Source organism: Macaca thibetana, chromosome 12 (assembly GCF_024542745.1).
Source record: "Macaca thibetana thibetana isolate TM-01 chromosome 12, ASM2454274v1, whole genome shotgun sequence".
Taxonomy (NCBI): Eukaryota; Metazoa; Chordata; class Mammalia; order Primates; family Cercopithecidae; genus Macaca; species Macaca thibetana.
The window spans coordinates 90,242,167-90,267,993 of NC_065589.1; the positions used below are offsets into that span (position 1 = coordinate 90,242,167).

Here is a 25,827-nt window from a genome sequence, read left to right on the forward strand (position 1 = left end):
GGTCACACTTCTAGCTCAAAAAACCTTAAGAAAAGAAAACCTCTGACACTCTATCTGCTTTATCATCAGACATATCTGTTGCTTTAGTAAACTTACACTTATTGCCTATGGGGTACCATTGTTTTTACTCCATTTTAGAAATGAGGAAGTTATAGCTTGGATACACTGACTGACTTGTTCAAATGTCCTTCTGCTAGGGTAGGGCTGGATTTGGAAGCTACGTCTCCTGACTTCAATACCCTTTTTAATTGTATCAAGCTGCCTCTGGTAATTTATAGGTTATTAAACAAAAAGGGTTCTAAGTACAAAACTGGCAAGCACTGTCTCTCAAGTATTTCTTATCAGTATTGCTCTGGGCAAAGGGATACTTGTGCCTTTTCAGCTACTCATTTATAACACTGTAAATAGCACAAGCAAGAGCAGTCTGGCAAGGTGGCTCATGCCTGTAATCCCAGCACTTTGGGAGGCCAAAGAAGGTGGATCACTTGAACCCAGGAGTTTGAGACCAGCTTGGGCAACATGGCGAAACCCCGTCTCTATAAAAAATACAATACAAAAATTAGCCAGATGTGGTGGCGCATGTCTGTGGTTCCAGCTACTCAGGAGTCTGAGGTGGGAGGATCGCTTCAGCCCAGGAAGCAAAGGTTGTAGTCAGCCAAGATCATGCCACTGCAATCTAGCCTGGGCAACAAAGTGAGAACCTGTCTTTAAAAAAAAAAAAAAAAAAAAAAAAAAAAAAGCTACAAAGCAAACACTTATTAGCTGTATCACTTTATGAAAACAAAACCAATAGTTAATACAATTTCTTAGAGGATTTTGTTACATCTATGTACATCTCCATTCAGAACAGTAATGAAATATATCTTACAAGATATGCATGTACTTTAACCCTTTACTTCAAGAAGTTGCAGTGCAATGCCATCAATATATTCATTAATAGTGACAGCACTGTAACTGATGGCTCTGAATAGTCCCCAGATAATGAGATTTCATGATACTCAAGTATCAAGGCCAAGTTCCTGATCCATCTCTTTTGTCAGTAGCTTTTCTCTCCTACTGCAATTAGCCATCTGACATCTGTTTCATTAGTTCATGGCAATAAAGAATCTGATTTGACAAAGAGGCAGCTCTCCAGAATCTGTTATCAAAGTAGTAGAGTCACTTCATTGTGCTCAATGTTAAATCTAGTCTGCGTGGAAAAGAAATTTCTAATTTGAATACTAACTAACCCACTGTTTTTGATCTCCAAGGCTTATATATCTGCCCGTCAAGAACCTGTAACACTTGTATATTATTTTATGCTAAAGATGTCCACAGATACTTATTTCCAAGGAGGAAAAGTCAATGCTTATATTTAGTTATGAGGATAGGCTAACTGTATTAAAGAAAATTGAGTGCTGCTGGAAATTTCAAATTTCAAGCAATTCAAGCAAAAATCAACTTGTTCCCTTTTCTTGAATTGCATATTATGATTTAACTGTTTTATTTGTTCTCTATCTTCATAACCCTCAATGTGAAGAAGTCAGAGAAAACTCTAATAATAATGTTTTAAAGACCCAAATTAATGTTGAATAGAAAAGTAATATTATAATACAGGATGCCAATCCTGAATCCTGAATGTTCCAGGAAATTCGCGTGTCAAAGTATTTTACTATCTGTGGCTCCCTACTACAGTTAACAACATGCTCTCACACACAAATGTTAGCATCTAATTACATACAGAACACTTTACATAGAAAGTAACACATGTAAAAGATTAACAGATCACGTTACTCTCTAAAATAGTTAATAAAAACAATTTACCAAAAATTAATTCAAACTAAAATTAACTTGTTCCCTTTTCTTTCTCACTTATAATTTATTTTGCAGATTCCAGATTGCATTGTAAGGCAATACAATTTTTTTAAACAAGGATGCACATAATGTTACATTAAATAAAAATTAAATTAAAAGCATATTTTCTAAAATTGAGTGTATGGTACTTATCAAATGTTATTTGTGGTTGGAAGAAGAAGAAATAGATGGATAATTCATAGTGATCAGACAATAAAGACTGATAGCATGAGGAAGGTAGCAGATACCCTTTGATTTGTATATTGACTGTGAAATAATGCAAACTGCCAATCTAATCTCATGGATTATATTTTAAGCAGGCATTTGTGAAAAAAAGACACCACTCTTTACCTTGGCATATGCCTAGAAATCATGATATAACACTAGTAACTGTGAAGTTTCCCTGCATTTTGACCATGAACTCTGTATCAAATAAGCCATACAGGGTTATTTGATAAACACAACCAATAATACATCGAAAGAGGAGATACCAAACTTCAAACTTCTCTAAAAATGTAAGAGTAAATTTATACTGACTTCTATAAAATAGACATTCAACAGTGTCTTCCAATCTGCCTAGGAAATGCACAAATGTAATTATTCAAAGGACACCTGAAGAACAAATACTGTAACTTAAAACTGAGTCTAGTTATAATAAAAATATAATAATTTTGCTTGACTTCTAATAATTCAAAATGACTATCTGTGAGATGACTTTGAAGGCTTTGGTCTCTAAAAGAGCTATGTAGGAACATCTTAAATGATGCCTTTAAAAAAACATTTTTAGCATAAACATAGATATTTAAGGTCATTAAACTGAACAAAGAGTTGTACTCAAGGTATAGATTTATTTTCTTTTTCTTTCTTTTTTTTTTTTTTTTTTTTTTGAGACAGAGTCTCGCTCTGTTGCCCAGGCTGGAGTGCAGTGGCCGGATCTCGGCTCACTGCAAGCTCCACCTCCTGGGTTTATGCCATTCTCCTGCCTCAGCCTCCTGAGTAGCTGGGACTACAGGCGCCCGCCACCACGCCTGGCTAGTTTTTTTGTATTTTTTTTAAGTAGAGACGGGGTTTCACCGTGTTAGCCAGGATGGTCTCGATCTCCTGACCTCGTGATCCGCCCGTCTCGGCCTCCCAAAGTGCTGGGATTACAGGCTTGAGCCACCGCGCCCGGCCGAGATTTATTTTCAAAACAATTCAGTCTATGCCTCAAAAAGACTCATATTCAGTTATAAGATTCAGGATAAGAAATCTCTTAGCATAGAAGTCAATTGAAGATTTAAGAACTGAGACATGCTCCAAAAACTACAATGCTGTGACTGCAAGACATGTTATTTCTATAGCATATCTCAAAAGAGAGAGAAAATCATTTAAAATCAGTTTCTCACTAGATGATTCAACAATCCAAGCTTTGGATTCAGATATCCAATTCACCAGAAATCTTACTTTTATATACCTTTGATCAGCATAAGCTTGTAATTTGAAATTTTCAGCAGTACTTTATTTCCATTTACAGAGTTGGCCTATCCTCATAACTTTAAACACAAGCATTGATTTTTTTTCCTCCTTGGAAAGAAATATCTGTGGATATCTTTAGCATAAAATAATAGACCTATTAAGGAGCTTCCTTGGCATAGTAACTCCCATCACAATGATTTCAGCTACAGAAATCATTACATGCTAGGGGTGCTTGCCACTGTATTCTGTATACTTAGGTTATGCAAATTAACTAGATTTAAAATTAATAAACCAACTTTACTTGCCAAGAATGACTTATTTTGGAATCCCCAGGTTGTTTTGTATTCCTACAATGTTAATGTCCTACTGTGAAGGTTCAGTATGTGCTGTTAAATTTGACGTTTGATCAAAATTGTGAATGTTTTTTCATGTCAGCAATAAGACGCATCACTCATGTTATCATTTTTCCACTAAACTTACTACTATAGAGTAACATTTCTATCCTAGATGTGACATTTATTATCAGTGGTTTTTATTTCTAGCACACTGAATAACTATGAACCTGCAGCTACATACTTTCACCACTAGATGAAGCTTGAACATAGGTGATGTGAAATGTGGAGTGCAGTCTTAAAAGTGGAATACAGGTACTACGAGAAGACAATGGAGAAGACAGAGAAAGTTTGATGTTAAGAACAGATTTTGATTTAGCAATATTGTGGGGGCAAAACTGCCACATAGCAAAAGCTCAGAATGCCTGTTAATCGTCAATAAAATGATGCTATTTCAATTAGTGAAATTCCTCTTACTGATGATTAATTTCATAATGCAGAGGAGATAAGTTAGCTAGTACGGTGAATAAAAATAAACACAGAGTCAGTTGCAAACTATGTTACTTGCAAATTACTTGACTTTGTGCAAGTGGCTTAAACTTCTGAGACTTGATTTCTTTATTAAAAAATGGAAACACCAGACTAATAGTAAAAAACCCAAGAGATGGGTGGCTTAGGAGGGTATTAGTTCCCCCATAATGTTTAATAGGACTCTCTTAAAACATCCCTAGAAATCCTAGAATATTAGCTTAAAAGGTATACTTGTTCAGGAAAACACACTGTAAGGCACAGCTAGTATCCACAACTAGTATTTTCCCAATCAAAAGGACTTAAAAGTTCTGCTGCCACTGGCCAAGCCTAGAACAATCCCCAAAGTTCTTTTTTTTTTTTTTTTAAAAAGAGCGTATCTTGCTCTGTCACCGAGGCTAGAATGCAGTGGCATGATCATAGCTCACTGCAACCTTGAACTCCTGGGATCAAACAATCCTGCCTCAGTCTCCGAGTGGCTAGGAATACAGGCGCATTTCACCACACCTGGATAATTTTAAAAATTTTTTGTAGAGGCAGTGTCTCACTATGTTGCCCAGGATGGTCTCAAAGTTCTAGGCTCAAGCCATCCTCCCACCTTGGCCTACCAGAGTGCTGGGATTATAGGCATGAGCCACCATGCCCAGCCCATGATTCTTTAAAGTTCTAGTTTTTCCTTGTATGCAGTATTTTTCCATGGGTAGGTAACATAGTGAGATGCATTAACTCCTGAAAACTATAATTAAAGCTGATAACCAAAATGTTAAATACTGACTATACATATACTGTTATATTTGTCTCTTGGAAATCACTCACAAAACCCAGACAATGAACAAGGAAAAGTGATGAGAAATGAACTGGAGATGTTGAGTAGGTAGTGTAGAAGAAGCAGGATAATGAATTATAACATAGTCAAAAATGGGAATGCCTATTTAGATATTCCCCAAAATCTAAACTTACTGCCTCTGCCTCTTGTTCTTTAACACTGTTAACAAACCTTTAATAACAACCAAGACAAGACTTTCTATCGAGTCTACTGGAATAAATACACAAAGAAAAGGACAGCTTACTAATTGGCAAGTTTATATATGTGATATTGCAGTATATCTTTTAACTTAGCAAAGTGGAATACATGGAACCATCTTTCCAAAAAACATACCTGTTGAAGTCCATTAACTACCTATCCGGAAATATATCTTGCAAAGTTCTCTATCTTGTATTTCCTAAACATCTTGTGCTTATGTAAAAGTGAAAGTTGCTGAGATTTATCTAATAAATAAATAACAGTAAACATAAAAAGATTTTAATATAAGAAAATGCTTTTATTTCTAATCTCAACCTCTTCTTATGAATTATTGATCCAAACTGATGATTTCATTAAATATGTCACCTAATATTTACTAAACAGTAATGAATGTTACTTTTATTCTTCCTCTGAGGGGTTTGTTTCTAGGGAAACACAATTGATAGTCACAGTAAATATGGTCTTCTCAAATGGTTTTCCCACTTCAACTATTCTGTTTAAAAAAACAAAACAAAACAAAACCCAGGTACTTAAGTCTGCAGAGATAGCAAAATACTACTATTTTAACAAACCAGTTAGATATGATTTATTTTACTCTCTTACAAAAAACTATATACATTGTGATCCCAATTTCGATTTTTAAAATATGCATAAAGAATGGAAAAATATACATTAAAATGTCAGCAGTAATTTTCCTTATTTCCATTTTTCTTTTTCTTTTTTTGGAATTTTCAACAAAGAATGTGAATTACTTTTATATAATTAGGAAAAATGCTTTCATTAATATTACTGCTTATTTTAGGTGAGAAAACACATAACCTGTCACAAAGATATTTTTATAAAAGTATGATGTTGCACATTGATAAAATGTATCAATTTGATTTCAAAGAAAATATTAAGTCTGAAGATTTCAACTTTCTCAAAATGCGGAGTTGTTTCCCTGTACAAGGACTCACTCTACTGGTGACATAGAGAATATACTTAATCTGACATTTCTGAAGTAACTGCATATTTTCCATAAACACTAGAGGGCAGGGTTTTGACGATAAAACTCAACTTCGTTTGTATTTGTGTGTGTGTAAATATTTCACTTATATTTGGGTATATATATAATTTATATTTGTATATACGTACACATTATTTTGTACAAATACAAAATGTATATACACATTATTTTGTATAATAAACTCTTGGGCTCAAGCAATCCTTTTGCCTCAGCTTCCCAGTAGCCAGGACTACATAATATATATATATATACACGCATTATTTTGTATTTATACATATTTATGTGTATATATATTCTGTATTTATATGCAAATATATACACATATACAAACAAAAATATAAATACACATCTTTTATATTTTGTATTTATAGAAATGAATGTGTATATTTTGTATTTATTTATATTTTGTATTCATTTGTGCACATACAACATATATTTTGTATACATTTCAAAACCATTTTCAGAGATTAATAAATACATAATCTAAGGCTCTAATATGACACCATTTCATATTAAAACTGGATCCACTAGGCTGGGTGCAGTGGCTCATGCCTGTAATCCCAGCACTTTGAGAGTTCAAGGTGGGCAGGCTGCTTGAACTCAGGGGTTTGGGACCAGCCGGGGCACATGGCAAAATCCTGCCTCTACAAAAACGCAAAAATTATTTGGCGTGGTGACACGCCTATAGTCCCAGCTCATTAGGGGAGGAGGCAGGAGGATCACTTGAGCCTGGGAGGTGGAGGTTGCAATGAGCTGAGATCACGCCACTGTACTCCAGCCTGGATAACAGAACCAGACCAGACCTTGTCTCAAAAAACCCAAAAACAAAAAAACATAATTACTAACTGATATGGTTTGGCTGTGTCCCCACCCAAATCTCATCCTGAACTGCAGTTCCCATAATCCCCACATGCCATGGGAGGGACCTGGTGGAAGGTAACTGAATCATGGGGGTGGTTACTCCCATGTGGCTGTTCCACTAATAGTATGTGAGTCTCTTGAGACCTGATGGTTTCATAAAGGGCAGTTCCCCTGCACATGCTCTCTTGCCTGCTGCCACATAAGATGTGCCTTTGCTCCTCCTTCATCTTTTGCCATCATTATGAGGCTTCCGCCTCCATATGGAACTGTGAGTCAATTAAACCTCTTTCCTTTATAAATACCCAGTCTCAGGTATATCTTTATTAGCAGTGTGAGAACAGATTAATACAGTAAATTGGTACTGGTAGAGTGGGGTGCTGCTGTAAACATACCTGAAAATGACTTTGGAACTAGGTAACAGGGAGAGGCTGGAATAGTTTGGAGGGTGCAGAAGACAAGAAAATGTGGGAAAGTTTGCAACCTCCTAGAGACCTGTTGAATAGCTTTGACCAAAATGCTGATATTGATATGGACAATGAAGTCCAGATTGAGGTGGTCTCCAACAGAGATGAAGAACTTATTGGGAACTGGAACAGAAAAGATGATTTCTGCTATGCTTTAGCATAGAGACTGGGAGCATTTTGCCCCTGCCCTAGAGATGTAAACTTTGAACTTGAGAGATGATTCAGGGTATCTGGTGGAAGAAATTTCAAAGCAGCAAAGTGCTTAAGAGTTGACTTAGGTGCTCTTAAAACCATTCAGTTTTGGCTGGGCGCGGTGGCTCACGCCTATAATCCCAGCACTTTGGGAGGCCGAGATGGGTGGATCACGAGGTCAGGAGATCAAGACTATCCTGGCTAACATGGTGAAACCCTGTCTCTACCAAGAATACAAGAATTAGCTGGGCGTGGTGGTGGGTGCCCATAGTCCCAGCTACTCAGGAGGCTGAGGCAGGAGAATGGCATGAACCTGGGAGGTGGAGCTTGCAGTGAGCCAAGATCGTGCCACTGCACTCCAGCCTGGATGACACAGCGAGACTGTGTCTCAAAAAAAAAAAAAAGCATTCAGTTTTATTTATTCACAAAGACATGGTTTGGAATTGGAACTTACGTTTAAAAGGGAGCAAAGCATAAAATCTCGGAAAATTTGCAGCCTGACAATGTGACAGAAAAGAAAAAACAATTTTCTGAGGTGAAATTCAAGCCAGCTACAGCAATTTGCAGAAATAATGAGGAGCCAAATGTTAATTGCCAAGACAATGGGGAAAATGTCTCCAGGGCATGTCAGAGGTCTTCATAGCAGCCCTTCCCATCACAAGCTGGGAGGCCTAGGAGAAAAAAATGGTTTCACAGGCCTTGCTGCTTTGTGCAGTCTCAGGAGTTGGTACCCTGTGTCCCAGGCGTGGCTAAAAGGGGTCACTGTACGTCCCAGGCTGTTGCTTCAAAGGGTGCAAACCCCACGCCTTGGTGGCTTACATGTGTTGTTGGGACCGCAGGTGCACAAAGTTAAGAACTGAGGTTTGGGAACTTCCACCTATGTTTCAGAGGATGTATGGAAATGCCTAGATGTTCATGTAGAGGTGTGCTGCAGGGGTGGAGCCCTCATGGAGAACCTCTTTGCTAGGCAGTGCAGAAGGGAAATGTGGGGTGGGAGCTCCCACACAAAGTCTCCACTGGGGCACTACCAAGTGGAGATGTGAGAAGAGGGCCACCAGAATGGTAGATCCACTGACAGCTTGTACCATGTGCCTGAAAAAGCTGCAGACTCTCAATGCCAGCCTGTGAAAGCAGCCAGGAGGGAGACTGTACCCTGCAAAGCCACAGGGGTGGAGCTGTCCAACATCATGGAAACCAAACTCTTGCTTCAGTATGACCTGGATGTGAGATACGGAGTCAAAGGAGATCATTTTGGAGCTTTAAGATTTGACTACCCTACTGAATTTCGGACTTGCATGGGCCTGTAGCCCCTTCGTTTTGGCCAATTTCTCCCATTTGGAATGGGTGTATTTATAATGCTTGAACCGCCACTGCATCTTGGAAGTAATTAACTTGCTTTTGATTTTACAGGTTCATAGGCAGAAAGGACTTTCCTTGTCTCAGATGAGACTTTGGACTGTGGACTTACGAGTTAATGCTGAAATCTGGGGGACTGTTGGGAAGGCATGATTGGTTTTGAAAGGTGAGGACATGAGATTTGGGAGGGGTCAGGGGCATAATAACATGGTTTGGCTGTGGCCCACCCAAATCTCATCTTGAATTGCAGTTCCCATAATTCCCATGTGTTGTGGGAGGGACCCTGTGGGAGGTAATTAAATTATGGGGGTGGTTACCCCCATGCTGCTGTTCTCATAATAGTGAGTGAGTCTCACAAGATCTGACAGTTTTATAAAGAGCAGTCCCCTGCACATCGTCTCTCGCCTGCCATCATTTAAGGTGTGCCTTTGTTCCTCCTTGGCCTTCCACCACAATTGTGAGGCCTCCCCAGCCATGTGGAACTGTGAGTCAATTAAAACTCTTTCTTTTATAAATTACCCAGTCTTGGGTATGTCTTTATTAGACAGCATGAGAACAGACTAATACACTAATAAATACATTGAAAATTGAGGCCTTTTACTAAATTGATTCTAATTTAATACAAAAAGCAAAGATAATTTTTTTAAAAATTAACTGTTAAATGCCCTCAGAATAGCAGATCTTTAAGAGAATACTAAAACCTTCTCTAACCCCAAAGGCTTCTTACATTTACAAGGTTAATGAATCGTGATGGTGGTAAAAGAGAAGGTGAAAGGGAAAATGATACTCCAGGAAGAGAGAACAGCAAGAGTAAAATCATGACATCTCAAAATTGCATAGTTTATGTGGGGGATGTCAAGCTAATCTGGTATGTGACTACAATATAGGGTGCAGTAGGGAAATAGCTGAGGTTGGAAAAGTAGGGTAGAGTCATTTGGGGAAGGACTATTCTGCTATACTGAAGAGTTGGACTTTATTCTAAAGGCAATAGGAAAGCTACTGGCTTTTAACCAACAGAGGGCTAGATCTCTTTTTGTTAATGGAAATACAGCAGTTCAGTTATACCTTGGTATCCACTGGGAGATTGGTTCCAGGATTCCCACAAATACCAAAATCCATGGATGTTCAAGTCCCTTATATAAAATGGCATGGCAGTTGCCTACAGCATATGCACATCCTCCCCTCTACTTTAAATCATCTCTAGATTACTTATAATGCCTAATACAAAGTAAATGCTGTGTAAATAGTTGTTATACTGTTTTTTATGTGTATTACTTTTTATTGTTGTATTTTAATTTTTTTTCCCAAATATTTTTTATCCATGGTTGGTTGAATTAAAGGATGTGGAGCCCATGGATACAGAGGGCTGACTGTATATAGGGTGAATTAGAAGAGTGAAAACTTAGAGGAAAGAAGGCCAAGAAGTCAAGTATACTAGCCTTAAATAGTACAAAAACAGTGAAAATGCTAACAGGAAGCTTTCTAACAACATTTAAAAAGTCAGGAAGGAATGGACTTCATGAATGGACAAATATAATGAATAAGAATTTCAAGCCCTGGTGAGTGAAATGGGTGGATACTGATGGCTTCAAAGCGAAGACTAGAGTTTTAATCACTCTAAGTGCAAAATGCTTTCTGAAATCCAGGTCTATTAAACAGCAAGAAATGTGTGGCTAGAATTCAGGGAAGTGAGATATAAACATAAGGAAAAAATATGATTTCTTTTTGGTGATTTTTGAAATGAGTCTCATTACCTTAGACTTATACCTGTTATTAAAGTAAACTTCTAATTGAGTGGTACCCATGTAAACTACGGGATGGCATTGTAATGTTAGGCTTAACTCTTAGTCAATTTAGATTATTATTTATCCACCTAAAAAACACAGAACTAAAATTTGTTGGAAAGCATATGATTTTATGTTTCACATACAGATAGGGATTAAAACATTAAAAATATATATATACACATAACATACATATATACAAATTCACATTTCATTTGAAGTCAAGCCAAAATTTTAAAAGATATATTTATAAGACAAAAAAAATTGGGAGTTTACTAATAATGAAGGCCAGTAGTACCAATGATTATTAATAACTGTAACTGGTATAACTTCACATTTATAAAGTCTCTTAAGTAAATGTTTTTATCTCTACAACCTGTCCATGAGGTAGGCTAGAGGTGGTAGTAACAACAATAGTATTAGAATAACATACATAAATTTAATATAATTTAGTTTCCTGTCTTCATGTCCCCCCCAAATTTCTAGAATAAACTAGAGATCTTAGATGTTCTTATTTTGGAATTTATATTTAAAATCGTAACTTTCCTGGCATGAATAAACTAGATTAGAACACTACTGAATTTTCTAAAATTCTCTGAAACATGGAAAATATAGACCAAAGAAATTTAATACTGTTCCACTATGAAAAGCATCCATTCTGGTCCAGACATATAAAGTGGGTGCCATAAATGCTTGCTAATTATAACACAAAGTTAAAATCCTAAGGAAAAGTCCAATCCAATTATTATGTTCTTGTAAGTCTGACCATGTATGAACCTAGTAAAACTTTCAAATTGTTAGCATTAATTTTGCCTTTATAAACGGTTTTAAATCAAATTCCATTCCAAAGGACAAATACCCATCAAAGATTCTTAGTTCTAAGATAATCCCCTGAATTTCAGTTTTTAGAAAACAAAGCATTACCTAGATATAGAATTTTAAATATTATTCTCATGTATCTAAAGGCTGGGCCTACAAGCTGAAAAGTCCTATGTTTTATAAAGACTGGAGCCTCAACATATTTCACAATCTGCCTCTTGCTTCTACGTATTTCAGTATTTTCAAGTGTTGAAATGCATTTAAAAAATAAACAGGAAACAGGAATACTTACTTGAACCTGGCAGGTGAGAGAGGAGTAGGAGGAAACATTCCTGGTTCAAAAGAATCAAAGTAAGTCACTGTCCAAGAAAAGCTGCAACAGGAGAATCCAGCAGTTAGGGATATTATAAGTAGAGTCCAGAATCCTTAACAGGAAAAGAGAGGGGGAAAAAGTAAATTATGAACACCAAAACAATTTAAATTAAACCAGTATTCTCATGTTCATATCATGTATATTTCTCATCTTCTAAATTATATGGACCTGATATTATAAGATTTGAACTTACTGCAAGCTAACTTATGTAGAAATAAGTGTACATTACTAAGGCACAACTAGAAGTCATATCATTGAATATTTTAATTAAATGATAATATGTGGGAAAAAAGGGTAAATTCAACAAGAACATAACATCTTCAGTTTTATGAAATTCAACTACAGAAAACATGGTTATAACATTTCACTAGACTCTTAAGATGTCTTGAGGCCAGAAAAGGTGGCTCATGCCTGCAATCACAATGCTTTGGGAGACTGAGGTGGGAGGATGGTTTGGGGCCAGGAGTTTGAGGTTGCAATGTGCCTCGATTGCACCACGGCACTCCAGCCTGGGAAACAGAATGAAACCCTGTTTCAAAAAAGAAAAAAAGGTCATCAGATTTTTCATTTAATTTCATAAATCATACCTTGCTATCTTTATTATTTAGTACTAAGTGATTCCTTTCATTCCACACCAAGCACTTTTGAAACATGCCTCAATTTGGGGGTATCTCCTCTTTACAGTTTTCTTATGAACATTATAAACCTATTCTGATTCTTTAACCTTGCTCAGTATATGAACAAAAGTTGCCTCCTGATTTACAAATGTGTGGGACCCTAGATTTTATTTGCACTGAGTTTGGAACTGTATTTTCTCACAGAAGTCAAGTCAAAAGAACAATAGTATAATGGACTTAAGGAAAAAGCGTTGAGAAGAATAGGAGACATAAAGGAAAAAGAAAGGAGTAAGTTAAAGGTTTTCAGATACTATTCATAACCCATTAAGAATAATAAAAGAACAGTGAATGTTCTTGTGGTTATAGGAAGACAGGAAATACTGATATTTAAGTGGCCAACTCCTTTTAGTAAGAAGTACAGTTTTATTTTGATGTCAAGTTTTAAAAAATTTTATAAATTAACTCACTTATTCATCCACTCAATCTATATTGAGGGGCTACTATGTGTTGGTTATTGTGCTAGGTGATGTGGATATAGCGGTGAGCAAAATAAAAAAGATAGCTGTCTTCATGAAGTAATTCTAGTGGGACAGAAAGATAATAAAACATGTAACTAAATTAACGAGATAACCATATACTGTGATAACTATTTTGAATAAATAAGATGTTACCACTTTAAGGAGGTAACATCAGAATTCAAATTGAAAATGTGAGCATATTTTTCTTGGAAGAATCAGTTAATTCTAAAATTCACATGAAATAATAAGCAAAAATAGAGACTATTCCAACCAGATATTGAAATATTATAGGAACTGAATACCTAAAACAGTGTGTACTGATACACAAATAGATGACAGGGCCAGGCGTGGTGGCTCATGCCTCTAATCCCAGCACTTTGGGAGGCCGAAGCAAGAGGATTACTTGAGGCCAAGAGTTTGAGACCAATCTGGCCAACATGGCGAAACCACCTCTACCAAAAATACAAAAATTAGCTGGGCATGGTGGTATATGACTGTAACCCCAGCTACTCGGGAGACTGAGGCAGGTGAATCACTTAAACCCAGAGGCAGAGGTTACAGTGAGCCGAGATAGCACCACTGCACTCCAGCCTGGGCGACAGAGTGAAACTCTTTCTCAAGAACAAACAAACAAACAAACAACAGAACGAAGCAGAATACAAGATTTGGAAGAAGGCAGAAGAAGGCCCAAATAGATTAATTTCCTATCCACAAGTTCCATATCTGGAATTCAACCAACCTTGGATGAAAAGTATTTGGAAAAAAAAAGAAAAGTAACAATACAACAATAAAAATAATGTCAATCAAAACCAATACAGCATAACAACTATTTACATAACATTTACATATATTAGGTATTACAGAGAGTAAATGGGAGGATGTGCATAGGACATGGACTTGAGGATCCAGATTTTGTTATCCACAGGGGGTCCTGGAACCAATTCCTCACAGATGCTCAGGGACAACTGTATACAGGTAAACACACATACTACTATATATGCATAGCAACATAAAATGTCAAATTGAATGACAAAAAATTTTTAAATAAAACATACCTTTGCAACTTACAGCACAAGGAAAAATTTCCTGTTAATACAAGTAATTCCTAGAAACCAATAAAAAAAAAAGACCAGCAATCCAAAACCCAAATATAAAAAGTTAAATGCAATTGCAGAATAAAAATTATAAATGTTAAAACATGAACAGATGCTCAATTCAATACCATTAATAATCAGAGAAATTAGGTCTTTTTTCATCATCAACTGACAAAAATCAAAAAGTTGTATAACATTCTCTGATGCTGAGGCTGTGAATAAACAGAAACTCTTCATGCATGGCTGTTTTGGAGAGTACATTGTTATAATTTCTATGGAGAACAGTTTGGCAGTATCTGCTAAAATGATGCACGTATATGTTCTTTACTACAGTAATTTTATATGTCTTTAGGACAACATATCTCTGTATAATATACAATTATACATATATATCTTTGTATATTATAATATACAAACCTCTATAAAATGACATATATACAAGATTGTTCTTTATAGCTTTGTTTGTAATAACATAGATTGGAAACAACGTAAATAATATGACTATTCTACCTATTCAAAATAGAACTAAGTAAACTTGTAAAAAAATTTTCAGTCGGGTAGTCCTTTTTGAACAGAGGAGCAGCAGGGCAGTTGTATCAGAATCTTTGTAGACTCGTTTTTAAACTGTGTCTGTAAAACAGGTTTCTGAAGAGTGTGTTCCATGCCTCAAGAATACAGCAGTAGTTGAGAACACTAGCGGATGACTTACGAATTATCTTATTTCCCGACTACACAAAATTATCCACCAGTCTTATTTTAGCAAGAAGCAGGTAAAAAGTACATGCAGTGGCCTGTTTGCAAATCTTGTGAAGCTCAGTTAACAGACTGAAAAAACTGTTAAAGTACAGACTCAGAAGAATTACTAATGGCAAGTGTGGCAAATTATTTCTCCTGATGGTTCCCTCCTCCCACCTCCCACCTGTTAAAGAGCTAACAGGCTGTGTTCATTTCCCCAGAAGAGGGATGTGGCAAAGCAGAAAGAAGAAACAGCCTGTTTTTCTACTTCTACATTGCACAATATTTACGGAAACTAGTGTACAGATATAATCAGGTATAGGAGTGTGGATAAACAGAAAATGTCTTGAATGCACAGCAAAGACAATGAGTTGACTGAAGTACAGATAAAATGTTCGTGGGGAACAGGGAAAAAGAGAGTGACGGGCTTACCAACAAGTGAGAACGATTTCCTTAGTTTAAATAAAGCATGTTGTATGCATGTTTGCACTTATGTGTGTAAATGGGGAAAGGGAGTAGTGCTACAGCGGCTTCCCGACAAAGCATCTAGAAAAGCCCAAGCAAAACCATACATAGAGCATAGCTGTGTACAGTATCTTGGTAGGTAAGTACAGAGCCACGCTTACGGATGCCTCTGCCCTAAGCCTGGCATAGAAACACCACATGGTCATGTGGCTGGAAGTTGCTACATCTGAAAGACCATCCTGACCACAATAAAAGATATTTCAATAGTCACTTTAGCAAATGTCTTGAGGATTAGTCTGCATCTTCACCCCAATATCCTGGCAGTGTCCACATCTAGCACCTCAACCCAAGCTGGAATTGGGTGAACACAACCTTAGAATAACCTTCCTACCAACCCATCAGGATAGAGGGTCAAAAAAAATTGTAAGATTTAGTCTACAACTTATGGGTTGCTATATTGCCAAATAGCTCTTATTTGCTATTATTTAGATGACTATGTCTAAAGAGGGGAGAAAATAATTGACAAGTCTAAAGAGGGGAGAAAATAATTGACAAGTTTACTCAAAGTTTAACATACTTCTCCAGAACAAAGATGGTAGTTAAGAAAAATAAAGTGTTTCGGGACTGCTATAGAATGATGAAACTTCTAGGTAAGTGAGGAAAGACACAAAGTAGCATAATCAAATGTGAGGCTTTCAAAAGCCTGTTAAACTTTTTCACTTGAGTGCTTTAATAGGGTACCTGTCAAATTTAATACAAGAATATTCGTTTTTCCAAAATTACTATTCCACAATCTAAGTACTTACTTCGCATTGAGCATTTTAACTATTTTATGTTCATTTTAAACTAATCAAAAGCCACATCATGGGTAAATCAGGTCACAATGATGGGGTAAAAAAAGTACATTGCAACATTGTGGTCTAGAAGTGTTTATGATTCAGGCAATTATCCAATTCATCTGCAAATAAGCAGAAAAGCCACAGAAATTGGTAACTCCCAACAACTAAATTTGTTACAAGTCAGTACCTGCAAAATCCTCATGCTAAAATGTTGACGTTTTATAAGCTCATTTTAGAAAGAATTCACAACTTTAAAAAGGGTATAAAAATGAAAGTGTATTAAATGAAATTCTTCCTTCCTCAGTTTGCCAATTTCACTCCTAAAAGCGATCAGGTTAAGAGTCTGTTATGCATCTTTCCAAAAATTATATACATATCTAGGTAATATAGATACATATATGGAGCTAGTTATATATAAAACATATATATATATATATTCTCAGTTTATTTTCCACAAGTGGGATTCTCACCAGAAAAATGGTTCTGCATTTTGCTTTTTTCACATATTCTGGAGACCTTTTGTATCAGTACCCATAGCCACAGTACTGTTGTATATTTTTATTCTAGTTTTTCTCTATTACAAACAATGCTACGAGGAACATTCTTGTATTTAGGGGTACAGTTGTATAAGGAGATAGATGTTACAAATTTCCAGAAGAACTGCTGCCAAAGGTTGCAGGCTTTTAAAGAAATACACACATCCTTTGTTCTTCTCTACAGCTCAATATTCATCAGTTGATGAAATGATGTGTGTGCATATATATACCTGTTTAGATATACGTGTATATACAGATACATATATACCTCTTTAGACATAGTCATCTAAGTAACAGCAAATACATATATGTATACACATAAACGTATATATATACACACACACACATATACATATAGACGGAGTCTGGCTCTGTCACCCAGGCTGGAGCGCAGTGGCGCGACCTCAGCTCACTGCAACCTCGGCCCCCCAGGTTCAAGCAATTATCTGGCTCAGCCTGCCAAGTAGATGGGACTACAGGTGCCTGCCAACACACCTGGCTAATTTTTGTATTTTTAATACAGACGGGGTTTCATCATCTTGACCAGGCTGGTCTTGAACTCCTGACTTCGTGTTCCACCCGCCTTGGCCTCTCAAAGTCCTGGGATTACAGGCGTGAGCCACTGCACTCGGCCGAAGTGATGTATATTAATTTTTTTTTTGAGAAGGAATCTTGCTCTGTTGCCAGGCTGAGTGCAGTGGCACGATCTCGGCTCACTGCAACCTCCGCCTCCCAGGTTTAAGCGGTTCTTCTGCCTCAATCTCCAGAGTAGCTGGAATTAAGGTGCAAGCCACCGCACTCAGCTAATTTTTGTATTTTTAGTAGAGACGAGGTTTCACCATGTTGGCCAGTCTGGTCTCGATCTCTTGACCTCATGATCCGCCTGCCTTGTGCTCCCAAAGTTTTGGGATTACAAGCATGAGCCACTGCGTCTGGCCAATGAAATGATGTATATTAATCTTTCCCATTAATTGAAACCTCTTAGACTGTTCTCACCCAAAGCAAAAACGGGGATGGGTAGGAATTTCCTATCCCAATCCCTTTGTGGTAATTTTATATACACTTATCTAAGGGTATATTTGTTTTGGCTTATTTTTCAAAATAAGCTATTCTGGTTTCAGGGAATAGTTACTCCTCTAAAAATATGCTGGCAACTTTATTTCTATAAAACCTTCCAACAAAAAAGGCTGTTATATGCTCTAAATATTTTCATTTTGTTTAACAGTTTAAGCTTACAGGGATGAGGCAACTTTCGAGGAGTTTTATGAAGTTAGATGCAGAGGCACCAACTTGCACATATTATATATAATCAGAATACACCAGAAAAAAAAAAAAAAAAACAAAACTCTCATGGTTCCTATACTAGGGAAAGGTTTCTTATTAAAGAAGTGTTAGGCAATCAATTGCACATACTTCATAAAACTTCATAATGATGGGATTAAATGTGACTGTATACTAGTAATTTCCAAGTCCTGTGAAAGAGCTTCTGACATTTGAAATATTTCAATAAACTGGTATACTTATATTATGAAATACAACGCAGTCATGAAGAAAATGAGGTAGATCTACATATACTGATACAGAATATACTCCAAAAGGCATTTTAACAAGGCTGCAAAATATACATGATTCCAATTACATTTTTTCTCTAACAGTGAAAAAAACATGTATTTTAAGTGACTACACATATGTAAATAAACAGAAAAATATGTAAAAAGACACACAGGTAGATCGGTGAAAGCCTTTGCTTTAATTGTTGGAATTTTTCCTAGTGAGATTAAATTACTTATGTAACTAATACATTTCATGATACTAAAAATGAAAATACAATACAATTATGCACTGTTTGATGACAGGGATATGTTCTGAGAAATGCATCATTAGGTGATTTTGTCATTGGTCATACATCGTAAGAGTGTACTTACAAAAACCTAGGTGTACAGCCTACTACACACCTATAAGCTAAAAGTTATTCCAATGCTACAAACCTGTGTGGCATGTTACTATACCAAATACTGTAGGCAACTGTAACACAACAATAAGTATTTGTGTATCTAAACATATTTAAATATAGAAAAGGTACAGTAAAAATACTGTATAAAATATAGTACACCTGTATAGGGAACTTACATGAATGGAGCTTACAGGACAGGGAGTTGCTCTGGGTCCATCAGTGAGTAAGTGACTGATGAGTGAAGGTGAAGGCCAAGGACAGTACTATCCACTACTACAGACTCTATAAGCATTGTACACTTAGGCTACACTAAGTTTATTTAAAAAATTTTCCCTCTTCATTAATAAATTAACCTTAGCTTACTATAACTTTACTTTATAAACTTTAAAATTTAACTTTTTTACCCTTTTCTACTAACAGTTTAAAACAAAAGCGCACTGTACAGCTGTGCAAAAATGTTTTTCCTTTATACCATTACTCTATAAGCTTCTATTTTTAATTTTTTAATTTTTAAACTTCTTTGTTGAAATCGAAGACACATACACATTAGCCTAGGCCTACACAGGGTCAAGATCATCAATATCACTGTTTTTCACTGTCACATCTTTTTCCACCAAAAGGTCTTCAAGGGCAACAACATGCATGAAACTGTCATCTCCTATGATAACAATGCCTTCTTCTGGGTAACTCCTGAAGGACCTGCCTGAGGCTGTTTTACAGTTAACTTTTTTTAAGCAGAAGGAATATAATCTAAAACAATAAGAAGCATAGTAAATACATAAACCAGTAACATAATTGTTTATCAAGTATTATGTACTGTACATAATTGTGTGTGCGTTTTTTTTTTATGACTGGAAGGTTATATAAAACCAGATTGGTAATAGGCTGGTTTATATCAGCATCAAAACCAACATGTGAGTAATATATTGTATTACCATGTCAGGACAGCTGCAATGCCACTAAATAGGAATTTTTCAGCTCCACTGTAATCTTATGGGACCACCATCATACAGGCATATATGCAGACCACTGTTGACCAAAATGGTAGGTGTTATATGGCTGTACTTAGGTAACTTTAAAAGTTGTAAAAACTATTACCAGTTGGCTACTAATAAAACTTAGATGTATGATAAGCATGAAACTAACCAACAACTTTTAAATGTTTATGTAAGCAAATGTTTCCAACTTTATTAGATTCTATAGTTTTCTAACTTGAGAGGATGACCATTATTTTAAATAATTTGGTATCCTCACTAAATCACATTCTATAGATAGCTCAAGTCTTTAAATCCTAGAGCAAAATGTCTCTCTACATGTAAAGGCACAAGTGCAGGAGCAGAGCAAAGTGGTCTCCCCTCTCCTGCCAATGCAACATGAGCACAGTGCGTGCAGAGTGCATAGTAGCTATAGTAGTTACACTGGTTAAGGCCTTCACCCAATCACCCGACCACCTGCAACCCAGCCTGTAGCATTTCTACTCTTCCTGTTGAAACAGATGAGGAAGGTGACCCGCTGAGAGATGAATTGACTGAAATTTGAAAAATAAATAACACCTGTAGTTCCCAATGCTGGTAAATCATTAGATTCACATGGGAAAGTTAAAAAACAAAAAACAACAACAAAAAGCCCCAACACTTTTATTACAGGTTATTTCAAACACAGAAAAAAAGTTGAGAGAAGTATATGATAAAACTCATATGCCCGTCATCCAGCTTTAAACAATTAACTCAAGAGCAATCCTGTTAAATTTATATTCTCCTCTGAAGCTTGTAATCTTCAGTATAACAGGGAAAACACTCATCACTATTTTTATTTAACATATAAGTCCAACAAGGCTTTTTTATTTCCTTTATTTTCATGACACTTGAAGAATAATTTAGAGAGCAAAAAGACAGCAGGAAAAAAAACTTTGTTAAAAATTTTCATAAGAAACACAGTAAATCTGAATTTCAATTCCCAGTTTCCCTAAAGTTATGTACACCAAAAATGGGCATGACCTGAATACAAATAATTGCTTATTAACTTCATATATGAATCTACAACATATCCATCTTGTAAATACCACTTCCAGATTTCAGATACATCTCAAATTGGTTACAGCTTGTCATTATTCCTGCTTTTTTCTTTTTTGCATTTGCATCACCAAAACACAATGTTTGAAGGAATGTTTAAGCCTTTCATGACTTATTTTGATGAAAAGAGGACAACAATCTTCTTTGCTCCATAATTTGTAACACATTTTCATTTTTAGATTACAAACAATTCAAATGGTCAACCCAATAATTTCTTTTTTGCATTTTCTTCCAAATCACCTTTGTATACACATCTGCCCTTAGCATCTGTCCACTTAGAAACAGTATCAAATAAATTAGGATTCAGACCTCATAAAATATGAAAAAAATACTGGCATATATCCTTTTAGCAAAAAGGGATGGTGTGTGTTGTTCTTGCCTGAAGTCCTTTCCACTGAATGACTAACTGGATGAGAATACTATATTCTTCTGAAAAGAGCCAGATAGTAAATATTTTCGGCTTTGCAAGCCATAGGTCTTTGTCACAACTACGCAACTATGCTGCTGTAGAGTGAAAGTAGTCATAGAAAATAGATACAGCAATAAGCAAGGTAGTACTACAATAAGAATTAAGAAACATGTAGGCTTGTGCTACAGAAAGACTTAAAGTCTTAGGAAAGTCTTGCTGGAATCCTAATTCCATCGTAATTATTTTATTCTTTTGAGCATACTTGAGAATTGAAGAGTAATATTAAAATAATTCCTAAAATAATGAAAGAGGAGAATGTTTTGAGAAAGAGCAATATGTGACCACTAAAATCCCAAAATGTATTTTAAATTAACAAAAGTGTCCAATAGACCAATGTGGTAATTTCAAGATCAAATAAACTTCATGAGAAATATAGCTCAGTTTTCTTTATTCTTTTGAAGTTCCCTAAGAAAGAATAAGTCATGAAATTTCAATCCTTACAAACAGAACTGCTCGACATAATTCAGAAATGAAAAATGGTCCAGTGAGTCCTGATTGTACAGCATACACTGACACATACTGCCAATTAAGTGACTTTGATTCAGTAGATAATTATGGGGTGTGAGATTTTGTAAAAGCAAAAAAAATCTCCAGGGTCTTTTTGTTTTTTTTAATGTCAGGTTTGGGAACTACGAAGCCAGTGGTTCTCAAAGGATATATAGCCCCCTAAGTAGCAGCATCAGCATCACCTCAAAACTTGTCAGAAATGAAAATTCTTGGGCTCCATCTCACACTACTGAGTCAGATATTCTGCACCATGTGAAGAGCAGCAAAATTTATCTTTCAGGTGATTCTGATGCCAGCTAACTTTTGACTTCATTAGCCTAAGACACGTCCCTCCCAACCACCAAAGTTGGACTAGGAGTACCACATGATGTCAATCAAATTTATTGAGATTTAGGGGTCCTAATGTCTGGTTCTTATTACCGCTTTTATGTGTTAAGAAGAGTCCTGTAATGATTTCATGACTAATAATTTAGCTGCACATGGCTAATTCTTGCTGATAACCCATTCTTTTTCTGCCTTGCTATGCTACTTAGACTATCTATGGCATAAAAATTATAACATATACTTCCTTGAGTTTTAGTTTAGAAGAAAATAACATTGATGGATACACTGTAGTTGAGAATACTAGAGGAAATAACACACAAATTAATGGTTTTTGGCATACTGTAAAAGTGCAATAAAAGGTGTTATTGTTAATTATTGAAACATACTGTTCTCTAAACTTAAATTTGTGCTTTCCCTTCATCAAAGTTTTTCTCATTGCAAGTTACACTTACACATTGTAGAAAATAAAAATAATAAAAACAACCAATCAATTTGGAAACCCAGATAAACTAACATTTTGATTATATCCTTCCAGTCCTTTTTGGCTTTTTTTTTTTTTCTTTTTTTTTGGTCTCAGTCATTATTTCTTAAATAATACAAATACATAATACAATTTTACAAAAATTGTGCTACAGGATATTTGTGACTTTCTAGATGAAATATTAGAGCTACCCCACCCAGCCGCAGATAGCACTCTAGCATTCCCTTAATAGAGTATAGGTTCAAATAATAAAGTCCACACACTGGCTAAAAAGTTCAAGTTCAGAGTTTCAATCAATTTTCATCGTAAGGATGAAACTGAGTTTTACTTAACCTGTGTCTTTTTAAGAGAATGGGCCACCTCCAATACATCCTCTCTTGGACATTTTTTAACACTTCTAACGTTCTGTATCATGAAATCATGATGGCTGAAACAAAATCTACAGGTGCTTTTTAAAAAGCAAGTCCCTAAGTGATTGTTACCCATACCAAAATGAGAACTGTGCTGCTATAATCTGTTCTTACTGAGTGCTATGCCAACCTTGGACTAGGATTAAATTGCAATTAAATTCTAGAGTGTACAAAATTTTTATCAGTCTGTCTAGAAATATAAAGAGAACTCTTTCATGGTAGAGCAGTTACTGTGCTCACATTGCTTTTTCTAAAAACCAAACTACTTGCAAACAAAGAATTCAGGCAATTTGCAGTAAGTTTTAAATATGAGTCATGGAAATATTAAGATAACAGCATGTATAGGCATTAATAAATATGCCATAAAATAAAGAGCAATATACAAAACAATCAAACATTATTACATTTGGCTATGAGGTTCCTAATAAACAGGGCAAAATAAATAGTGAAATATAATAAAATCATTATCATCTGATAAAAGGCTGCATGGTACTTTTCCCAAACGTAATGGATGACTTCAACAACATTTTCTTTTTTTTTTTTTTTTTGAGATGGAGTCTGGCTCTGTCGCCCAGGCTGGAGTGCAGTGGCTGGATCTCAGCTCACTGCAAGCTCCGCCTCCCGGGTTTACGCCATTCTCCTGCCTCAGCCTCCCGAGTAGCTGGGACTACAGGCGCCCGCCACCTCACCCGGCTAGTTTTTTTGTATTTTTTAGTAGAGACGGGGTTTCACCGTGTTCGCCAGGATGGTCTCGATCTCCTGACCTCGTGATCCGCCCGTCTCGGCCTCCCAAAGTGCTGGGATTACAGGCTTGAGCCACCGCGCCCGGCTCAACAACATTCTATTAAATATTTCAAATTGTTTCTTCAAGTGAAAACTTTCTTATTAACTGTAAAAAGGATACAACTTCATAGGCATCTCCTCAGGGGTAAACTAATGCGGCAATTTTTCTTGATATCTAAGTTAATCAACTCAGTGTTGATTTAGATGGAAGTCAAGTTTGAGAGAATCATCCTACCTTTTCAGCTATCAATTATCTCAAGAGGGGTTTTAACCAGAGAACAGTAGTCAATTCAAAACATTCTGTAAATAGGCTAACTTGTATTTTTCTTGAAAACGGTAGAGAATTGCAGCTTAGAAAAAAAGCAGGTGTTACCACAATCACCTCCATCTTTTGTTTTGAGTTGGAGTCTTGCTCTGTCTCAGAGGATGGAATGCAGTGGCACGATCTTGGCTCACTGCAACCTCCACCTCCCCAGTTCAAGTGGTTCTCCTGCCTCAGCCTCCTGAGCAGCTGGGATTACAGGCCTGTGCCACCATGCCCAGCTAATTTTTTTTTGGTATTTTTAGTAGAGGCGGGGTTTCACCATGTTGTCCAGGCAGGTCTCCAACTCCTGACCTCAAGTGATCCACCCGCCTCGGCCTCCTAAAATGTTGGGATTACAGGTGTCAGCCACCACACCCAGCCAATCACCTCAATCTTATAAGAGCTTAATCATCTTGGCCCTGTTTCACTGAAACAGATTTTTAAGAATCCTCTTCTGGTAGAGACGACTATTCTCTATCCACATGTTATAACACATACATCTGCTATAACTATTCTTTAAAATTAACCCCCACGAAACTCATTGAATTAGCCCATTAAATGATATTAACTATTTTTATTCTCCATCTGACCACTGGAACACTGGCTCAAAATAATGAGCTTTGTTTTGGCATAGCTATTGGGGTTTTTTTCACCATAAAGATACAACGCTTTCTGCTCATTCCTGACCCTTGATAGTAAATTCATGCCATTAGCAAAATCTTAATGATTTTCCTATTTGCTGTAAAAAATATTAAGTATCTATCACGCATACCTAAAAGCAATATGGGATTATTTAATCCTAAGTGGAAAAGGAAGCAGGACCATGTCAAAAGACCTATCACATTCCTTTTGATATTGAGCAAGCCATTCCTTCAGACAACAACTGCCACTCGTTCTATTCCTAAATGAGAAATCAGGACAACTTTTAAACAGCAAAAGATTTAGAATTCATGCCTAGTTCATAAGATTCTGTTTCCACTGCATCAAGAGGTGACAGATCAATAAAAGCTCTGAGAAACCTAATAATCTTGGTTTATTTTCAGAAATAAAACAATGTAAAAACGTACACTGATAAAATGAGTAACTAAAAAGTATGTTTTCTCATGCAAGAAGTTGACACGAACAGACAAAAGTTTCTATGCAGTATCTAGGGAACCAACTTCTTTGCAATTTGAAGATAAAGGGTTCATGTTTCTTTCCCCTTCTGCCAAAATAAGGTACACTATACTTAGTGTCACCATAAGGGTGATTAGCCATAAAGTGGTAGATTAGAGGGTTTAGGAAAGATTGGGAGAGGGGAGGACATGTGTCATAGTATCTCAACCACCTATCTACAGTGACGAAATCAAATGATTTAATTTAAAGTGATCATATCAAATGACTTACTTGACTCATTTGATCGAATGTAGAGTGATTAAGTTTGATCTCCCCTCCCCAATTTGGAGTGATCAAAGCAAATTGGAGTAAAATATGCTGGACAGGTAAAGTTTTTAACTCTTCAGAATCATTTTGGTGGAGAGAAATATAGAATAACCTTTTTCTCTGGAAACCTGTGAACTATAGCATTCTACAGACACTGTAGAAACTGAGGTCTGCCTCATTAACCTGTGCAAGGATGATCAATGCTTAAAAAAAAGGTGCACATAAAAATATTTGAACTTAAATTCCTCCTGAAGCCTACGTAAGACATTA

At 36.2% G+C, this 25,827-nt stretch overlaps 1 protein-coding gene across 2 annotated transcripts in view; it reads right to left on the minus strand.

The window, feature by feature from the left end:
* The window catches only part of ARL6IP6 (ADP ribosylation factor like GTPase 6 interacting protein 6), a 43,052-nt gene that overhangs the window by 14,409 nt on the left and 2,816 nt on the right, over window positions 1-25,827 (minus strand). For both annotated transcript variants that reach the window (XM_050752074.1, XM_050752075.1), the window contains exon 3: window positions 11,947-12,079. In XM_050752074.1, the coding sequence (XP_050608031.1) occupies window positions 11,947-12,079 (133 nt within the window). The remainder of the gene's footprint in view (window positions 1-11,946; window positions 12,080-25,827) is intronic.